This window comes from Oreochromis aureus, linkage group 7, assembly GCF_013358895.1.
Source record: "Oreochromis aureus strain Israel breed Guangdong linkage group 7, ZZ_aureus, whole genome shotgun sequence".
Lineage (NCBI taxonomy): Eukaryota > Metazoa > Chordata > Actinopteri > Cichliformes > Cichlidae > Oreochromis > Oreochromis aureus.
The window spans coordinates 57,824,580-57,844,923 of record NC_052948.1 but is presented as its reverse complement, the minus strand read 5'-3'; the positions used below and the strand labels follow the sequence as shown (position 1 = coordinate 57,844,923).

Genomic DNA, 20,344 nt, shown 5'->3' with positions numbered 1-20,344 from the left:
CACCAAACACTCTGGGATCTTTCTATTACTGCCATCTCAAACATAACAGTTAATTCCTTCTAAAATATTTTGATTATATATTCTGGTAACCTATAGGGATGTGAATGCACCGTCATCCTGGTGGGGGTCTCGAAATGGTGCTCTATGAGGGTCGTGTGACTGGGCAGGGTGGAGAACACATCTGCAAAATGCAATTGCAGAGACATCCGCTCTCTGGGTTGTTATGAGACAGAAGGAGGCATAAATGATAGGTGGTACTCCTGTGTGCCCCCCCGTCCGACTGCACCACTTCATAGTCAACATCCCCAACTCGTCGCTTGACTTGACCTAAAAGAAGGGAGCAACGCCAGCACTTCCTAGTGAAAAATGTCTGAGCCTAGTCCCTCTGTTGTACAGGTGCTACGTTCCTGGGCCTGGAACAAATTCTCCTGTGACAATCTTCCTAAACTGTGTAGCTTTGCTTTCAGGTCCAGATTGTATTGAATTTCTTTCTTAGCTGGGCGCTCACCTTCCTCCCAGTTTTCTTTAATGAGGTCCAATGCCCTTCCCACGACTTCCTGCCAAACATTAACTCAAAGGAAGAAAATCCAGTGGAGACTGGGGCATCTCCCACACCTCAGCACCTCAGGGTTTAACCAGCAATCCCGCTTGCGTTCATCGTCGTGAATGAAGTTATGTATCATGGACTTTAAAGTCTTGCTCAGCCGCTCCACCAACAAGTCAGTCTGCGAGTGGTAGATGCTGATCTCTAGTAATTTGGAAAACATGAATGATGTGCCTGTGAGACAGTATCGCTTTTGAGAATCCGACTCAGGAAATGTAGGGTCTTTACCTTACAATATTAAGCACTTTGAGGCTACTGTTATTGTGTTTTGGCGCTATATAAATAAAATGGAATTGTACTCAACTAAACTGAACTGAATTGAATGACCTGAAACAGCCCATCTACATCAACAAGGAGGGCAAGGAGGGTGTCCAGCTTCAGGTTCCTGGATGTGCACATGGACTTAGGCCTCCAGTGGAGCTCAAACACCTTGGAGGTTGTGAAGAAGGTCCAGCGGCATCTCCACTTTCTACGAATTCTCAGGAGGCTCAATCTGAAGAGGGAGCTGCTGACCACCTTCTACTGCTGCTCCATTGAGAGTGTGCTGATATATTGCACATCTGTGTAGCTCTCAAGCTGCACCATGGCACACAAGAAGGGCTATAGCCTTAATCAGTGCCAATACTGGATGTGATTTTTCCACATATATTTTCTTACCTTCTGCACACATTGCACATGTTGTAGATTTTATTTTTTGCACACAGTCTATATATTTTATTCTGTATATATGGTATTTATTGTGTTTTGCTTGTTTTCTTTAGAATTGATTTGAGACGGTACAAAAATTTTGTTGCACTATTGTACAAAGCAATGGCAATAAAGTATTAAACTGAGATTCAAGCTCATCCAAGACTTTTAGTAGATACACCTATGGTATCAATTTGAAGCTCCTATGACACCTCATTCTCGAGTTATCCCAGACATACTTGGTGTTCATGCTGTCTGCCCGCCCACATGGCAGGGTGACAATACAGTGCCAAAAATTCTTATTTCAAAAATTCTTGAAAGAGTAGCAAACTTAACAGCTAACTAATCATCTGATGAATGGTTTATTTGAAGAGTTAGAATGTAGAGTGGACCCATAACACAGAAAAAGCACTAGTGAAACAGCACTTCGACAGTGGAGGCATCTCTGTGCTTTTCCTGCTAAACCATGCCATAGATATTTTACAGGTACTGCGTTGCAGTGGTTTGAATCATGTCTATCAAATAAGACTCCAATTTGTTCATGTAACTGGAGAGTCCTCTTCACACACTAAATAATTATGGAGTTCCACAGGATTCTGTGCTGGGACCAATTCTATTTACATTACACATACTTGCCTTAGGTAGCGCGATTAGAAGACATAGCATTAACATTTTCAGTGCTATACAGATGATACCTAGCTTCATTTATCTATGATGCGTGATAACACACCAATTGCAGGAATGTATTAAAAATATAATCAGTAGTTTTTATTCCAGGAGTGTCATGTTCAGAATTCGGCTGTGCATTTATAACAGGCTTTCTTAAAAACCCTAAAACATATCAGCAGGTTTTGGCATGAAATAGAAAAGGCAGTTACAATAAACATTTACATGATCTGCGCAGCTTTCTTTGATATGTCAGTTGTTTAAGAATTATCAAATGGCCCATCGCAATGAATTACATAAGTGATGGTCCAGTGTATCCTCTGCTAAAGGAAGCAAGCGAGCTCCTTTTCTTAGTATTTAGTGAACTGGAACAGATACTTCCGGGGTCAAGTCTCTCAGTTAGGAACCTTCTTGAGCAAAATGGGCTATCTGAATGCACCCATGTTGTCTAACCAGGAACTTACTCTAAATGCAACTACCTTGGCCTCCAGTAACAATGAAAAATCTGGGGATATTTTTTTTACCACGATATGTCGTTCAGTGTGCACATTAAATAAATATGTAGGACTGCTTTCTTGCATTTGCATGTTTTGGTTTGATTGCAGCTAACTGTACATGATAATATTTAATTATTCAAAGCTTGCTTTAATAAATAATAATAAAAAGAGGAAGTGTTTTACTGGTGGTTCCTCAAGGTGGATAAACAAAAACATGAACAAAATATCTCCAAATATCTCTAGAAACATCCCGTCTCAGAATAAAAACTCATCAATGTTTTTATTACTTCTAGGGTGAACTGTTGTAATTCATTATTATCAGGTTGTTCTAAAAGTTCTCTGAAGAGTCTCTAGCCAGAATAGCTACAGGACATTTCTATTGGATTCCTTTTATTGGCTCCCTGTTAAATCAAGAATTGAAAATCCTTCCTACATACAAGGCCTTGAATAATCAGGCCTTATTTTAAAAATCATAGTACCATATCACCCTAATGAAACAGTTTGCTTCAGACTGCAGGTTTACTTGTGGTTCCTAGAGTATTTAAAAGTAGAATGAGCTCATGGAGTTGAACTCAACTACAGGCTCTTCTGTCCTGGCCCTGATTGGATCTTCACTCCCCCTTCCCCCAAACAAGACCATCGATAATCCAGTTGTCTGGCACACGGTGAGTGTGGGCTCAGATGAGGAAGCATTTTGGATTTACAGGCTTCTCCCTTCTGAGTCCAATTTTTTCTAACCCTTTTTTTCAGCCATCATTATCTGATCCTATATTTCGAGATTGGCATGACAGGGGCATTACATGTTTCAATGATCTGTTTTCTGACAATACCTTCGCAGCTTTTGCTCAGCTTTCTGAAAAGTTCAATCTCCCACGTACACATCTTTTCAGATATCTGCAGACCAGACATTTCCTCCAATCTCAGATTCCAAACTTCCCGGTAAGCACCAGCTGCAAGCCCAGGGGATATGCTCCTTACCCTAGTTCCAACACGTAAAGGGTTTATCTCTCTTATCTATGACAGGCTGGTGAGCATGAACGGTTCTTCGATAGATCGGATTAAAACGGCCTGGGAACAAGATTTAAATCAGTCATTGTCTATGGGACTTAATACTCAAGTTAGTTTACTCCACATCCCTCTGTGCCCGCCACTGTCTTTTACAATTTAAGGTCGTGCATAGGTTTCATCTCTCCAAAGTCAAACTATCCCGTATGTATCCGAACGTTGACCCCACTTGTGATAAGTGTGGGAGTGCGGAGGCTTCCCTTATCCATATGTTCTGGACGTGCCCTAGCCTTGAAGGATTCTGGAGAGATATATTTCAAAACTTGTCCCTAATTCTTGGACACCATATGGATCCTAATCCATTAGTTGCGCTTTTTGGCACCACTGGAGAGGCTGATGCACGGTTGACCTCGTCACAGCGTTGCATGCTCTCCTTTGCCTCCCTTGTAGCTAGACGTGCAATCCTACTAAGATGGAGGGGTGCCCCTTTGCCCACCCAGACTCAATGGCTGAGGGACCTTATGTACTATCTGAGCCTTGAAAAGATCCGATATGCGATTAGTAATACTGGAAAAGCCTCCAGGTTGCGAACCCGACTTCCAGCATTACTCAGTAAGTCCTCCCCCCCTTCTTCTTCTTTTTTAAATTTTTTTTTAAAAATGTTATTTAATTTTTTTTTAATTTATTAATTTATTTTTTTTAGTCATTTGTGTGTTTATTTTCTTCTTGTTGTATTTGCATTGTTTTTTGTATTTTTATTTTCATGTGTGTTTTTTGTTTCTGTTGTTTGTGTGTTTGTTTTTTTTTTTCTTGCTTTGTTTTTTCCTACCTGGCCTGAGGGATAGGGGTTCTAAGTGGTATGGGTAGGGGGTTAACTGATGAAAGCAATTATAAGACATGTGAGTGTCATTAATCTGTATTTTAATATTTCAGTTCAAACAGTCACTGTGAAACTTACTTGTTTGTTGTTTAACAATTCTGAGTGTATCTGTTTTTCTTTGTTGCTTTAAATCAATAAAAATATCTTTGAGACAAAAAAAAAAGTATAATGAGAGGTAGAGCCTACAGCTTTCAGGCCCCTCTTCTATGGAACCAGCTCCCAGCTTGGATTTGGGAGACAGACACGATCTCTACTTTTAAGATTAGGTTAAAATGTTCCTTTTTAATAAAGCATATTAATTAGGGCTGGATCAGATAAACTCTGAACGAAGGATAATAATTCACATTTAGGCAAATGTTGTTGTGATTTGGCACTTTATAAATAAAACCAAATGGAACTAAAATGGTTGCACAATTGAGAAAGGTGAAATATTGTAAAAAGAAACCATAAACATGTGACAAGATATCTAAAAATAAATGTTCACAGGTAGAAACAACAGCCAGTCAGCTGTTTTATCTGAAATATTTCAATTCAGCACATCAAAATCTTTTAGTAGTTGGACACTGTGTCTTCAGTGTGGCCAGTTTCTGAAAAACTGTTGAATAGTATTATTAGCAATAAGAACTTCTCAGTTTCTACTCCAGTCTTCTATGGATGTCCTCTCTGTGACCTCAGTTTGGGGCTTGAGAAAACACAAAGCTAGTATTTTCACATGTCACATCTAGTTATATGCTAGACTCATGGCAACATTGAGATTTCTGTTTGTTTTCGGAGCTTTCCAAAATATGTTATGCGTAATCATAAACTACACAATGCAATCATTTCAATTCACCTGAAAATGATCCAAGGTGTAAAAATCTGTATTTATTTGTTACAAAAGTGGAACAACTGTGCACAGTTCAAGTAGGAGTAGACTGCAGACACAAATCAATCAAAAAGGCTTTTTTGGTCAGTAAATAAAAAAGCATTTGTTTTGTGGAAATCAAGTTAAGTTCTAAATGAAAATGTTCTCTATTAGTGTTTGGGGGCATTTTTATTCAGAGCAGAAAGGCCCACACTAACTTTCAACATGTAGAACATATAACATACATATAATATCAACAAGGAAAAAAAGGAATCATTGACATTCATTCATTAGTAGAGATCTCACGAGTCGGTCCGCATCTTGCGGATCAAACTGTTGTTCCACCCAACCAGTGGTGTAGACTTCTGTTAAAGCTCCAGTGATGTCTGCTAACTTATGAGGAGCGCTGAAGCTGCCTCTCTGATACAAGCCACAGCCTTCTGGATGTCTTCCTCTGTTTGTTCAACGGTGACCACCACTCTGATACTGGAGACACATAGGTGGAGCAGTGAGACACACTGAGACTGTGTAAAGGTAACGTTATTTACACAAATTATTTCAATGAAATATTTGAATGCTTCAAACAAAATCACCCTCAAATTAAACTTTAACCCATCAAATAATAAAGCATGTACAACCCCAACGGGTCATGGCAGATGGCCACCCCGCGCTAAACCTGGTCCACCGCCAAAAAAAGCTATGGACCATTGAGACACAAATGTATGAAAGTACTAAACAACATTAAACCCCATGACAGAACTCATAATGTGCCAGGTGCATAGAAATGTAGGGTCTTTTACCTGGGAGGTGGAAGAAAGCGCTCCTCTTTTTCCAGGTACCGAGCTAGGGTCAGAGCCACATGTCTTTCCATACACTAAGACAGAAATCATGAAAACTCGATGAGACACTAACACATTTTTATACAGTGTTCCATCACGTGATTGATGGGAACTCTAAAGTGAATTATAAGAATGTTTTGGGCATAAGACAATACAGATACTAAAAACACTGTGTACTACTGATCAAATGATGAAAGCACTATGCAGTCCCATCCAATCACAATGTAGTCCCAGTCTTAACCATATACCATATACTATTCACACAAGTGCTTACTGGGTTCATATTATGCGGAGCAATAAAACCAGCCTTTCTGTCAAGCTATTGGCAATCTACAAAACCATTTAAGAGTGCGAAATAATAATAATAATAATTATAATAATAGTAATAATGATGATAATAAACATGGTACGGCAGTACTGAAAAAAGCAAAATAAGTAAACAGATTAAATTTGTTACATTTTTCTTTCCTCTTTTAGTGACTACCCCTGATCATGTGGTCCACAGCTACAAGTGTATTATGAACAGAGATGGGCAGTAACGCGTTACTGTAATCTGATTACTTTTTTCAAGTAACGAGTAATGTAAGGGATTACTATTGCAAAACGGTAATTAGATTACCGTTACTTTCACGTAACGCCATGCTGCGTTACTGCGTTACTAAAACCGTGATTTTTTTTGCGAGAACGTCTCATGACAGTGACGTAAGCGAGTGGGACGTTCGTGACAACAGCTGTCTGCAGATCATAATATATCGAAAAGGGACAGAGTGTAGCATGCAGCGTTTAAAGCGTGGAAGTACTGACCTTATTTTGAGTTTGATTCCTTAAAAGTGACAAAAACATTAGTGTCCGTTGTGCGTGGAAGAAAACTTCTTTTACAGCGAAAAAACCCTAAACTTCCAAGCAAGCACCGAGTGTACTACGACGTAATGTGAAATTCACAGAGAAACTCATGGATTCGGATCTTCCACTGACCGCTGCAGCACACCTGCACCAGGGTAAACCTCCGCCTACCCCAGTCCTGCTTTACAGGTGAAAATAGAGCAACAGGACCGCTAGTCTTTGATTTTATTTGTTTTCTGCTGTGTTTTACTTGCATCTATTTGAAAGAGTGAGTGTAAACACAAAAAAATATTTTATTTTATGTGCTGGAATGTGCAGAAAATAGGTTTAAATGTTAAACAAATTTCTTCCAGTCAGAGAATGTTGCATATAATTTAATTTTTGCTTGATGCATAAAGTTAAAAGATTAAAACTAATAAAACAAGTTTTAAAAAGAGACTTTTCCATTTGATTACATTTTGTATGATGGATTATGCAGAAAAAGTAGAATTGGGCTGAAAGATCTATCGCTTTATCACCTATTCAGGTTGTAAATCGTGTTTTTAAAAAGTAACTAAGTAACTAAGTAATTAATTACTTTTGAAAATAAGTAATCAGTAAAGTAACGGGATTACTTTTTCGGGGAAGTAATCAGTAATTAGTAACTGATTACTTTTTTCAAGTAACTTGACCAACACTGATTATGAAAAGATACCAGAAAGCCCCAAGTCTGTCGCAGAAACAACCAAGTAACCAGTGTGAACAAGACAAGCCTAACACATACCAGCATCAATGTTGACCTTTAAAAAAAAACAAAAACACTATATTTGTGAAGTTATGGTACTATCTTGCTGTCTTCTAAAATATTATGCACCAATGACATGTCCAAACTTTTTCGTTTTGATGGGGACGCCCCTTAAACTTAACCCCATTGGGGAATAAGTGTAAGAAGGTAGTTACAGTGAACTGTTTCATTGTTTCTTGTGTATTTGTGCCTTAGTGGCAGGTTTTACAGTGAAAATTGTTTTATTGTTTTCTGCAAAAACCTGACTTGTTGTCTGCAAAATGCACACATGTACAGGGTACTTGCGCCTTATTCGCAGATCGTGTTATTAAGTGTAACCGGATTTCATCTTGACTTTGACACTCTCAGTCTGAAGTTATATATGAAATCTCACAGAGGTTTCCAAAAACTTTAAATAACAGTTTCAGTGTGCGTTTGATGGAATCATCTGGTACTGTTAGACTTACATAATCTACAACGGAACGAAGCTGCTTCATGTCAGATTCCCTGGAGCCAGAACTTCTCTCTAGCTCCAAGTGAAGAGCTGGGGCCACTGGAACTCCAACTAACTTTAGACCTGGTGTTCTGTTTCACATAGAAAATAAAGCAAACATATACCAAAACTCAATTTATTATGGACACTGTAAAGGAAGACAAAGCCAAAGTATAATTTGAATGTAAGCCTATGTGTTTCCTCTATGTGTGAAAGGTTGTAGTGTCTGGGGATGCAAATAATGATTCAGAAACAGAAAACTGATGTGGAGGGACATCTCCCCGACCCACAGAAGAAAAAGGAAAAAAAAGAAATCACCATAAACACAAACTTACCCTTGTAAAGCGTTGTAGACATGTTTGCACTTTTCTCTGAGGACTCTAAAAACATCTGCAAAACAGAAGAAATTTTTTTTTTTTTTTACAAAAATTCTAATAAAACATGCTTCCTAATCAGTAAGAGGTAGAAATGGAATACTTAATCTCCAAGAACAGGTTATCAGCTGAGATAATGTATTTTTTCTGAGCTGGAGTGGATAAGAACAGATTGTATACCTGGGTCCTCCTCCATGATGTTGAGAGCCTCAATAGCAGCAGCAGCCAGCATGGGAGGCAAAGAGGCAGAGAAACAGTAGCCCTGGCCTGAGAGACGCTACAAAATACATAAAAAAAAATTTTTTTTTAAATTACTAAATCATATCTTCATGATTAACACTCTAAAATTGATCAACTTAAGAATACCTATTGATTAATGTAATAACAAACCAGCAGTTCTGGCCCATATCAGCATCATTTCAGCTTAAGAAGTTTCTCCAGATTCATTTCACTCAGCTAGGTGTAATGACTGAGGTCTGAGTTTACAGTTCGGACTAGAAACTGTTGGCACCTTATTAAATGTGTTTTTAAACATTTCCCAAAAGATTTGAGAACACATCCACAATTAAAATAGTTTACTTTTGTTCCATATTAAAAGAAATTTAGATACCATCCAAGAAAAGTACAGAACATTATGCAATAATAATTATGCACTCATTATAAATGTTCACATTTTCTACCATAAAATTCAGCCAGTTGAGATGGAATGACCCTGTTGACGCCCGTGGTCTTTGGGCGCTCAGGTGAAAATGCATTAAAAACAGGAATGATTCTGCCATGTAAATCACTGCATGGGCTCAGGAACACTTGCTGAAATCTTTGTGATGCCACGCGATGACAAATGCAGGTTAAAGCTCTATCATCCAAACAATAATTGATATTCTTTTTGGAAAACATGGATATCGAGTCCTCTCTAGTGAAGAGGAGAGACACCATCCTGTTCTCAGTGCTCGGTTCTAAAGCTTGGATCTCTACTTCGCCTATTAAGACAGCACAGCTTCATAATAGAAGAGTTCTGGTGCTCAAGCGGCCTCCTTGCAGTCCAGACCTTTCACCAATTAAAAACATTTTTGCAAAGTCACAGCAACTGGTCTCCTCAGTTCACAGACATTTGTGGTGCTGCTACACAGTAGGGGTGATGTGGGCCGCGAGTTTGAGACCCCTACTCTATATCGATTAAAGTATGGGTCAATGAGATTTGCAAATCATTGCATTCTGTTTTTATTTAAATTGTACTTTAGTGTAAAATGTAATTAGGCTTGTAAATAAGTGAAACGTTTCAAAAAAGCAACAGATTTATAGTAGATATGATGATTTGTCAAGCATGGGATTAATCACTAATCTTGACAATGACATGTAAAAATGCTGGCTGATTATCTGATGATGCATTACAAGAGAGACTCCCAACATGGTTGTTACAGTACCTGGTGGTCGATGACAAAGGAGCGGCCGCAGCAGAAACCTCCGATGGAAGCCAGAGCATTTTCCATGTTAGCACTTATCAGGTCAATGTCATCTATCTGCAAGAAACACAGTTTTTTCATTTTGCTAAGATAGATTTAAAATGAAGTAATCAAAGTGCAATTTAATGACAAACTGTCATATTTGTTTTAAAAAGTTAAATAGAAAAAAAAAACAGATTATCTTCATTTTTGTGACTATAAATTTCATGTTATTAAGTATTCTACACATTTTATTTTTGTATCATCATGAAATAAAACTATACACCATTCAAAACTGTCACTAGCTGTCTTCTGCAATGTGAAGTTTATTATTAGTCCCTCTGCAAAATACAAGACTGTAGAGGACAGATTTAAAGTTTTTGTTATATTTTAACAAGTCAATTCTCAGCAATTGATGCATCTATCGTTCTATCGGTCTCGATTCACTCCCCTTTCTTACCACCAAAATGAAAGTTTGAGGCTTTTATCTTTAATAGCTTTTGAGACATTCATGTTCAAACATTGCCTCAGATTTCAATGTGGGAGGAAACTGCCTGAAAGTAGGCTGACAGAGCGTTTTTCAAAAATGCTCTGTCAACCACACACACACACACACACACACACACACACACACACACACACACACACACACACACACACACACACACACACACACACACGCACACACTCACACACACACACGCACACACTCACACACAAACACACACACCAGATACTTGGACCACAACATTTTTATGCCATTCAGAAAATGGTTGAGCAGAAAGGCCACATTAGATTCACTAATCCAAATGAAGCAGGCCATCATTAGACCTAGACAAACATCTACAGGCCTACTAAAGAAAGTTCAGAAACTTTAAGCGTGGCTGTAACCGACTGGTACATTAAGTACCCCAAAGTGCTAGAAGACAGCTAAAACGGATGGGTGCATAACTTTTCCCTTTGCAAGCAAAACCCCTTCACAACATACAGCCAAGTTAAGAATACTGGCGAAGAAGAGGTACACATAAATCAGGAGACACACATTTCTTTCTTTTCTTTTTTTCTTCTCTTCTTTTTTTGTTAGTGCAAATCACTAGTCTGCTAACCAAAGATTCAGATATTGCCATTAACAAAAATGAGCCTGAAAGGATTGTGCATTTGTGCAAGAAGCTCAACGTAATGGTAAATCTTACGACGCCTTACAACAAATAAAATTCAGTATTTGATCATGTCCATAGATTCCAGACTTCACATAGGATTCTTTGCAGAAAATGGCTATTTTATTAATATTTCACTTTTATTTATTTGATTGCATCAGCTGACCTAGACTAGTTTGACTATGGTAAAGCTACCAACAGAGAAAGATAGTAACACATTTTGAATCAGCTGTTAAACTGTTTACTGCCAGCATTAAGTATTTTTGCATTTCAAGCTGAACTACTCACATTGACCCCAAAGTGTTCTGTGACTCCTCGGCCATGGTCTCCCAAAACACCAAATGACATGCTCTCCTCAAGAAAGATCCGCACCTTGTATTTGTACTTGAGTTTTACCTGGAAGTTAGAAAAACATAAAAAACAAAACATAAAGTCAATAAATGGCAAAAAGTATCTATGTGTACACCATCTGGTATAATCAAGAATCAAGCGAGTGGTGAATGATTTAGTCTACTGTAGCAGACGGACATCGGCTCAACTACAGAAGGTGGATGATGTTAAGCCATAATATTTTCCTGTTTTTGGAGGGGGTTTTTTAACAAAGATTCTGCAAAATAAACAAAATTAAATTGGAAACAAAAAAGTTTTCCATTTACCAGTTCAGGCAGAGGACAGATATCTGCAGTGTTGATGTAGAGCCCCTCCACTACAATGAACTTCCGGGTCACTCGAGCTTTGCGAGGATTCTACAAGAGAAACATTGTTATTTGGAGATTTTTAAAAACCAAATGAAAATACAGAGAATGTAGAAGCGTTTAACATCCTGTACCACCTCTAACACCATTACAGCACATTTGTGACACTTGAGTTTCTCAAACGGTCCTCTACTAACCTTCAGGTCCTCTAGCTCCTGCTCCTTAAGCAACCTCTCCAAGTCCTCCATGTCATTGTGTTTGAAGTACTTGATTAAGCTGCGGGATGCCTGAAGACCTTTTTGTATAGCGAAACAGGCTGCTTCATCTCTGAACAGAAAATAAAAGAGAAAACATTAAACTATGGAACCAAAATATCACACACTTGGAGTAAGTCAGACTTACACGTTTGCGGGCAGGTAAATGTGTCTGTGCAAACAAAACCTGACTGACAATCACTTCATCCAATCCATCAACATGTCTATGAAACCCCACCCCTACAAGACTCCTCAAACAATTCTTAACAGTAATTACTGCCTTTTAGTATTAACAGTTTATCTTTAATAACAGGTTACACATTACAGGCTTTTAATGTGGTTAAACCATTACTTAAAAAGCTCTTACATAATCCAGCTTAGTCAAATATAGATCAATTACACAGACAAAAACCTAGTGAAGTTTAATAATCGTCCTATGGCCTCTGGCAGTGGCCTGATCACTAGGCTTGTCCTGTTACACCTCAGTGCAGCATTCAACTGTAGATCACAACAGTTTACAGAGACTAGAATACAGTGTTAGCATTAAAGGCATTTAAACAAGAAATCGCCTTCACATACAGAAGTTAGTCGTGGAGTTCCACAGAAAACTTTTTATGTTAGACATGCTTTCCTTAGGTAATTTATTTAAAAAACAATTGACACATTTCTGTTGCTGTACAGATGATACTCAGTTATTATCATCTAAAATGTTATCCAAAAGTTTTGAGCAGCCCAAAATTTGAATGATTTGACATTTTTTTAATTATTTTGTTTGATCACATTAGTTCCTCAAAAAGCCCATCTTCGGCCTGGCGGTAATTATATATTTTTTCATCTAAAAACAGTCCTCTTTTATTGATTGATCAGTTGCATCTAGCTCTGGCTCATGTTAGAGCATGAATTTCCAAATTTACGTGTAACTAGTTTCATTACACTGACCTCCAGTAACACTTTGAGAAATCTTGAGGGCGTTTTCTTGTCTAGGATGCGTCCTTCCATATTCGCATTGAACTAGTATGTAGGAGACTGCTCTAACACCTCTATTTAAAGCTTTCATTTGAATCACAATGTCACAGCAAGTGTACTGACAAGGACTGTTAAATCCAGAACTTAAAATCTCTGTCCTCACAAAGACCACATAAAATAAACAAAACTAAATCTAACTGAAGATTGGTTTGAGTGAGGGGTGTTATCTTGGTTTATTATTGGTATACATATTATGAGAAACAACACTCACACAAAGATGATGTCACCCCTCTTGGAGTAGGCAGGTATTGCACTAGCAATAGTCGCAAAGCCATATGAATAAATAATGGCCTCTTCAGTTTTCATGAATTTGGAGAGACGACTTTCCAGCTCCAGGTGAACATCTGGGGGCAGGGAAACATAACATTAGTTACTAATTGGTTACACTTTTTAGATGTCACTTACCATTAACTTTAGTATTTCTGAGTTTTTAGTGGATGTGGTTTAATCAGAGGTGAAAAACTACTGCACTTTGAAAGAAAGACTGTAACACCACCAAACAGCAGTATGATTTTAAATATTTGTGCTTGACTGAGAAAAGTCTCAGTTCATCATACATTCACTTGCTTATCCCTTGACAGCCTAACAAGGCTCAATCAAAAATATGATAGGGCTGTATATCATATTTATCATGGGAAAAAGACTTAAGGATAATGACAAAATTATAATACGTAGAGAAAATGTGAGAAACTGCAAACTCCAGTGAACTTAATAAGATATACTTGGATATATAGTTGCGTGAGTGACTCTAAAATTATGGTTTGCTCTGAACAGTGAATGTTTCTTGGTGTGTGAAAGAAGTTGCTGTGGTGATGGAAAGTAAAAGTCCATACTAAGGTAGAATGAGTATGACTATTGGTATTTGCTTTACTACTGAGGTTTCACTAATTCATTTGAATTAACTTGTTGCATGATCTGATGATTGAGTCATTAGGGCTTTTTCCAAAATTATCCTCCTTGTATTATCCCTAGACAGCTGGAATTTTGATGGCAAATCAACAGCTAACATATAAATGCTTAAGCTAACATAACGTAACTAATGTCATGCCCCGTAGTAATTAGGCTACTCAGCAGCCATCCTAATATTTCAGTCTTTGTCCTGTCAAAAAAGTATAATGTTAAAATCTCAAATAAATAGTCTGACACCAATATGTCAGATTTAAAAAAACAAACAAAACAAAACAAAAAAAAACAAAACACACACACACAAAAAAACAACCTTTTTAATAAAATGAGTTTGTGTTTAAGTGCATGGGATAATCATTTCTTTTTGGTATAAAATTGATCTGAACGATCTTCAGTTTTCGTGTTTGCAACATCTTCTGAAAACTTGACCTCTGACTTTAAGGTCAATCCAATCTGAGACTTCTAAGAAATGGTGTCAATTTAAAAATCCTTACAAAAGCGGGTGGCCATGCCGCTCATCAGTCGTTTAAGGCTGAGCTATAACTGCAGAAAAAAGTTGTCCTATATATAGCCACATTTCTGTATAAATGGGTTTGATTTCTCTGACAACACATCGTTTTATGTCAGAGATATTCGTTCAACCAAGAAAAGAATAAATTAATGGTATATTTAGGAAATAATTAGATTATCAAAGAGTTTAATTACTTTTCTTGCAAGTGTAGCTTAACATCAAATGGTGGAATGTTAATAGAAGATAAAAATACCCCATCAGCCTTTTACAGCTGAGGGGTGAAAAGCTGAACTCACCAAAGGTCCCATAGAAGCCTCTTGGACCACAAGTGCCCACACCATATTTCTTCAGTGATGCCAAAGCCTTTTGCTGTAATGAAAAATTAGCTTATAAAATTCTAAAATTAGAACAAATTCAAGTTTTAATAAAACTCATTGACTGAGGCGTAACGCTTAAAGGGATGCCTTTAAATAATAAATACTGACCTTAACACGCTCATTGTCAAGGAGACCCAGGAAGTTGAACGATGCAAAGTTAATGCAGTCTTTTCCATTGATTGTGATTTTGTGGCTGGGAGGTCTGTAACAGAAATTTTGCATTGAATCTTTAGCTTATCATCTTACATGCTCAAGGCACAAATCAGATATTTACAAAAAACAGATATTCTCATTTTCATCCAAGCAGTCAAGTTCAGATTGATTTTTTTTTCCCTTTTCCTTTTTCTCAAGTATATGAAAAACATTACCATTTAGTTTGAGATCAAGTAAGTGACTCAGTCATTTACAAGTATTCAATTTTTTGCCTGAATAAGCCCTTGGGCTGCTTTTGTGCACGTATCTATCTGTAGTGTGAAGGTCATTTAGCTGAATCTCAAATGCTACACCCTTCGTATTATCCTGCTACTTCTATCAGCAGTCACACAGCAGTTTTAGATATTATATAGCAAAGACTAACCCGGGCTTCCTGTTCTCAAGTGTAAGCAGTGGTTTACACTTTGTTTTAAATCCTCATTCATTATAGTGTCTTTTGATTATAGACTTTGGCAATGATATGCCCTCTACATGGAGTATACTATTTGAATAGATAGTGTGTGTGATGTTTTTTCTTAACCAAGGAAAGACTTGTCCAATGATGCTCTTCATCTTCTGTGGTCTTTTAGACATTTTCGTCTGTCTGAGCTTGACCAGTTAATTCCTTGTTTCTATGAATGGGCTAGATAATTGATTTGGCCACTTTAAATTTTTGGATGTCTACCTGACAGATTTATTTGGGGTTTTCAGCTTAGGCATCTCTTGATACAACTGCCTATTACTTACAAATTTTCCTTACCTCCCTACCTGTTTTTATTGTCTTTCAACAATACATTGGTTCCATTAATGACATTACCCAATTTTTGATATAGCCCTTTTAAAATCTTGTACCATCTCTGATGGGTATGTTTAGCAGCTTAATTTTAGCCTCTTTCACTTCCATAAGCTTTGGACTGCATATTCAAAGCACCTATGATCACCATGTGTGGAAAGGCAAAAAAAACAAAAACTATCATATCATTGTCCAACTGCTTGTGGACCTGCCTAGCAGATTACCCATAATTATATTAAAACATTTTTTCCCTTAAGATTATCAATGAAAAACCTTTAAAAAAGATTAGGGAGAGATGTATCTCAAGATCCCAGAGCAACTGCCAAGACACTACTGAATCACTTAGCCAAGTAAAAATTGTAGTCTTAACAAAGGCAATCACTTGAACCCTGAACATGAATGGACTGCAGATCAAGAAAAACCCTGCTTCTGCAGAAGAAACATCTTCAAGCTAGACTGACACATGCTAAAGACAACCTGGAGAAAGATTAAGCACACTGGAAGTACATCCTTTGGTCAGATGACTAAGGTCCTTTCCAGAAGACCATAAAAGAGTTTGAGAGATTTGCCAAAGAACAATGGGATGTGATTGCTTAGGAGATAAGTGCAGGACTGCTTGAAAACAAAAAGAAACTGTCATCTAGCTAAAAAGAAACAAAATTAACTATTAGCATTTTGGGTGGGATAATTCTGTTGACAAACTAATGTAAACATGCAAACTAAAACTAGCATATTTGGAAATGTCATTCCAATTCTGGTTCAGAGGAAGAAAATAATAATATTAAATTTTCACAGGGGGGCTAATATTTCTTTCCTCATCTGACCCTTATGGACATTTAGCTTTAGTGAATACTTAAAACCTGTAAATAAAGCATTGAGGTAGCAGAGTGTTTACCCTGTGACAACATCATAGTTGAGGGTGGGATAGTCTTTGGAAACGGGAGGAACTAGTGCCTCTGGCTGCCATTCCTCAATCAGGTCCTCCTTTTCCTGTAATGTAGAATCACGTGAGAAGAGTTTGATGACAAAAAAATAAAACCTTAGATTTTCACTGCACTGTTTACCTTCTCTGTCAATTTATACGTCTCATGAAGTTTGTAGGTCTTAGAGAATAGAAGCCTAATTATCCACAGTATGAGGATTCCCTCCAAAATAAGGTGGTAAGCAGGGGCCTGAGAAAAAAAAACAAAACAATACTTATTTTTGAAACATGCTTCATAAAATGCATTTTTACATAGGAAAGAATTAAAATAAGTGGAAACATTTCAGAAACACTGGAAATGCCTGAATGAAATTTAAATGCAACATAAACAACTAAGCTATAGAGAACTTCATACATCCATCGGATAGCTGCATAAAATCCCAACTCTAAATCTTTGAATTCCTGTTTTCAGTTCATTGCTGCAAGTGTATAAAAAGCAAGTAGCCAAGCAATGGGCCTTTTCAAACATTTACAATAGAAAGGGTTGCTCTAAATGGTTTACTGAATTTGAGCATGGTACTGTAATATGATGTAATAATTAAGTTTGTGAAATTTCTTGTCTCTGAAATATTCCATGATTAATTGTAATTGGTATTAGTGCAGAGTAGTAATGTTTATAAACCGAAGACATTTAGCTGTGATGTTGCAGACCATGTAAAGTTCTAGAGTGATTGTGTTAAGTGCTAAGGCACACCACTTGTAAAAGTTGAGCATTCCAAACCTCCTCTTAGCACATGGACTGTGCATCAGGAACTTCATGGCATGTATTTCCACGGCCAAGCACCTCTTATAAATGTAGTTGGCCCAATACTTTTTGATGCAGTAAAAGAGGACATGTAAGGGATTAGTGTGACAGAGTAGGATGCTGACTAGGAGGAGGAGGAAAAAGAGGAAGATAATTGAAATGGCAGTAAAAACAAAACACAGTTGAACACTCATGTCTTCAACCCAATCATGCTGGCTGCACCAACATGTGAGGTTACAAAAATTAAGAAGAACACAATCAGTTAAAACAACAGTGAGGTCCAAAGCATACTGCTGCATTTCTACTAGGGCTCCAACAATTAAAATAACTCAATTATAAAAAATCCTCAACACAAATGTTTTGCTCCGATGTTTCGTTTAACACACGGCAGTGTAGTGTGCAGTTGTTACCATATAAACATGAGCTTTTCACCCCAATTTGTGACTGAAAATAGACTTGCAATAGGAACATATCTAAGAACAAGCATGTGACTAAGTAGTATGATGACATTAAGCCTACGCAGCCCCCAATTTTTCAACAAAAAGACTTATAACACAACAGCAGCAGTGATAATTTTATAGTTTAACGTGGAGTCTGTCTACACATGGATGTTGAGCAAAGAGGTGGAACCATTATTGAGACAGTAAAGTCAGGTAGAGTGAAATAAAACGTTTTTCTAGTGTTCAAAACAGCAGTGCTGTTCCTGTAATTACCATTAAAACCTTTACTGGGAAGAAGGTTTTGGCCCTTAATGAAAGCACCTGATCAGCAAACTCTTACATGAAGAAAAGTGAAATTTGTAGCTTCTCCATCCACCACCGTTTGCTTTATCTGCAGATTCTCTACAGCGAGAAACAGTAAAGCTGCAGAAATTACATTAAAATATGCAGATGAACTGTTAACTTAGTCTGACCCATGTTTAAATTAGGCAGCCTGCTGAAGGCTGATGGCAGCCATCCCACTTTCTATCGCAGTGATACCTGCAGCATGCAGGGGGGAGTCTAAAGGGGGGCCTGAGGTGTACTAGACCATATTTCAAGGCTTTGATATTTCAACATTATTTATCAGATTTAAAGTGAAATCAAATCAAATGATCATAAAACTGCATTATTATTTAAAAATATAAAAATGTTTTTTGCAGGGCAATATAAATGTACATAGGCCAGTTGAACTGAGGCTCTTATGTTGGACACTGAATTATTATTAACATTCATTATTAACCTCCACACCATCATAACAGAAAATTAATGATATGAAGATGTGATAAACTGAGGATGAGGATACTTGCTAAAACATGTCCAAGAAAAGTCAACATTTTTCTAACTGCCTGGATTGGGCATCTAGAGCCTAATTGACATAAAGGAAGAAAGAGGCAACCATTCACAAATACAGCCAATTTAAAATCAACAATTAATGTAGCTTGCATGTCTTTGTGGGAGGAAGCTGGAGTGCCTAGAAAGAAACCACACAGGCACAAGTGGTAAATGGATGGACTGATTCTGGCCACTCAAAGTGCTTTATACAACATGTCACATTCACCCATTCGCACAAGCACTTTCTTCTATGATTTAAGTGCTTTCTATCTATAAGCATTCACACACTCAAAGCAACTTGGGGTTAGTATTTGCCCAAGGATACTTGGCATGCGGACTGGGGCAACCTTCTGATTAGTAAGTGACCTGCTCTACCTCCTGAGCTACAGCCACCCCACAGGACCATGCAAACTCCTGCAGAAAGGCCCCAGCTGGCTCTCTTGATTCAAACCCAGAGCCTACCTTTGAAGTGACAGCACTAATCACTGTTCTACTTGTCATTGCTTAAAAATTTAACATGGACACTTGTGAATAGTTGAAGAGATATCCAAGATAAAGTATGCTCCTACTTCATTCCATCATGACAGTGCCCTACGAAATGACGGAAGAGACGCGCTCTACACACACACATAGCTGATCACTTTGAGAAGTTTCCCCGATCACTAACCAAAAACATGTGAAGGAAGACAGAAATCTACAGTCACACCACAAGAGTAATTCTAACAATAATAATAACAACAATAATAATATTATTAATAATAAAACAGCCAATCATAGCACTGATAAAGAAAAGCTACAACAGTTAGCCTAACGTCTTCAGCACAGTTTGAAGCTCTTGTCGTAGCAGCTCTATCGTGTTAGGTGCATTTAGAAACTTAACTCCAGCGCTGTAGCTCACCTAATGTGCAAGTAGTAGCTAGCTACTACATACTTCCTTGATGAGTTGCCTCTTCGCTGAACAACTACGGGCTGAGCCTTTCATCGGGTCGCAACCCAGAACTTAACAGTTAACAACCTGGGACAAATTTAACAGCACTAACGTGTAGCCAAGCATAAGAAAAATCGAGTAAACGTCAGGGAATAATTCGGCCCAACAACTGAGGAAAAGAAACACTTACCTCATAAAACGCCTGGACCATTTCCACCAACACCCATTGCTGTCCGGTCGCCATGTTTGACTTCCTGAAACGTCACTCGCAATCATGCCACACCCCTATTACGTCACCCACCACTGCTACTGTCCTTATCTCACGCAAAAATCCCCATGACTTTATTTTTATAATAGATAGATAATATTTATAATAAAATAAAATAAATAAAAACTCTTACTCTATGCAATACTGTGCTAAATGCCACTTTAAATCTTGTACTGCTCTAAAAATTTGCACTGCTGCTCACTCTTGCCACTTTATCTCATGTGCAGTCACGTTGTCCCACCCCACCTCAATACATGAAT

The 20,344-nt window shown here is 37.7% G+C and overlaps 1 protein-coding gene across 1 annotated transcript; it reads right to left on the bottom strand.

Annotated features, from left to right (window-relative positions):
* Positions 1 to 5,160: 5,160 nt before the first annotated feature.
* On the bottom strand, positions 5,161 to 20,130 carry sptlc1 (serine palmitoyltransferase, long chain base subunit 1). Its single transcript, XM_031734258.2, has 15 exons — positions 20,007 to 20,130; positions 16,913 to 17,020; positions 16,744 to 16,838; positions 14,972 to 15,065; positions 14,783 to 14,855; positions 13,281 to 13,413; positions 11,987 to 12,116; positions 11,751 to 11,840; positions 11,383 to 11,490; positions 9,920 to 10,015; positions 8,676 to 8,772; positions 8,457 to 8,511; positions 8,096 to 8,213; positions 5,984 to 6,057; positions 5,161 to 5,669 (listed from the first exon to the last, which is right to left on the bottom strand). The coding sequence occupies exons 1-15, from the start codon at positions 20,058 to 20,060 to the stop codon at positions 5,573 to 5,575; spliced, it is 1,422 nt and encodes a 473-aa protein (XP_031590118.1). The 5' UTR covers positions 20,061 to 20,130; the 3' UTR covers positions 5,161 to 5,572.
* Positions 20,131 to 20,344: the final 214 nt, after the last annotated feature.

Coding starts and splice junctions, on each gene's coding strand:
- sptlc1 (XM_031734258.2), bottom strand. CDS start 20,060: ATGGCGACCGGACAGCAATGGGTGTTGGTGGAAATGGTCCAGGCGTTT. Junction 11,841..11,986: donor AGGAGCTAGAGGACCTGAAG/GTTAGTAGAGGA, acceptor TTTCTCTTGTAG/AATCCTCGCAAAGCTCGAGT. Junction 8,773..9,919: donor CCTTTGTCATCGACCACCAG/GTACTGTAACAA, acceptor TGTATTTTGTAG/CGTCTCTCAGGCCAGGGCTA.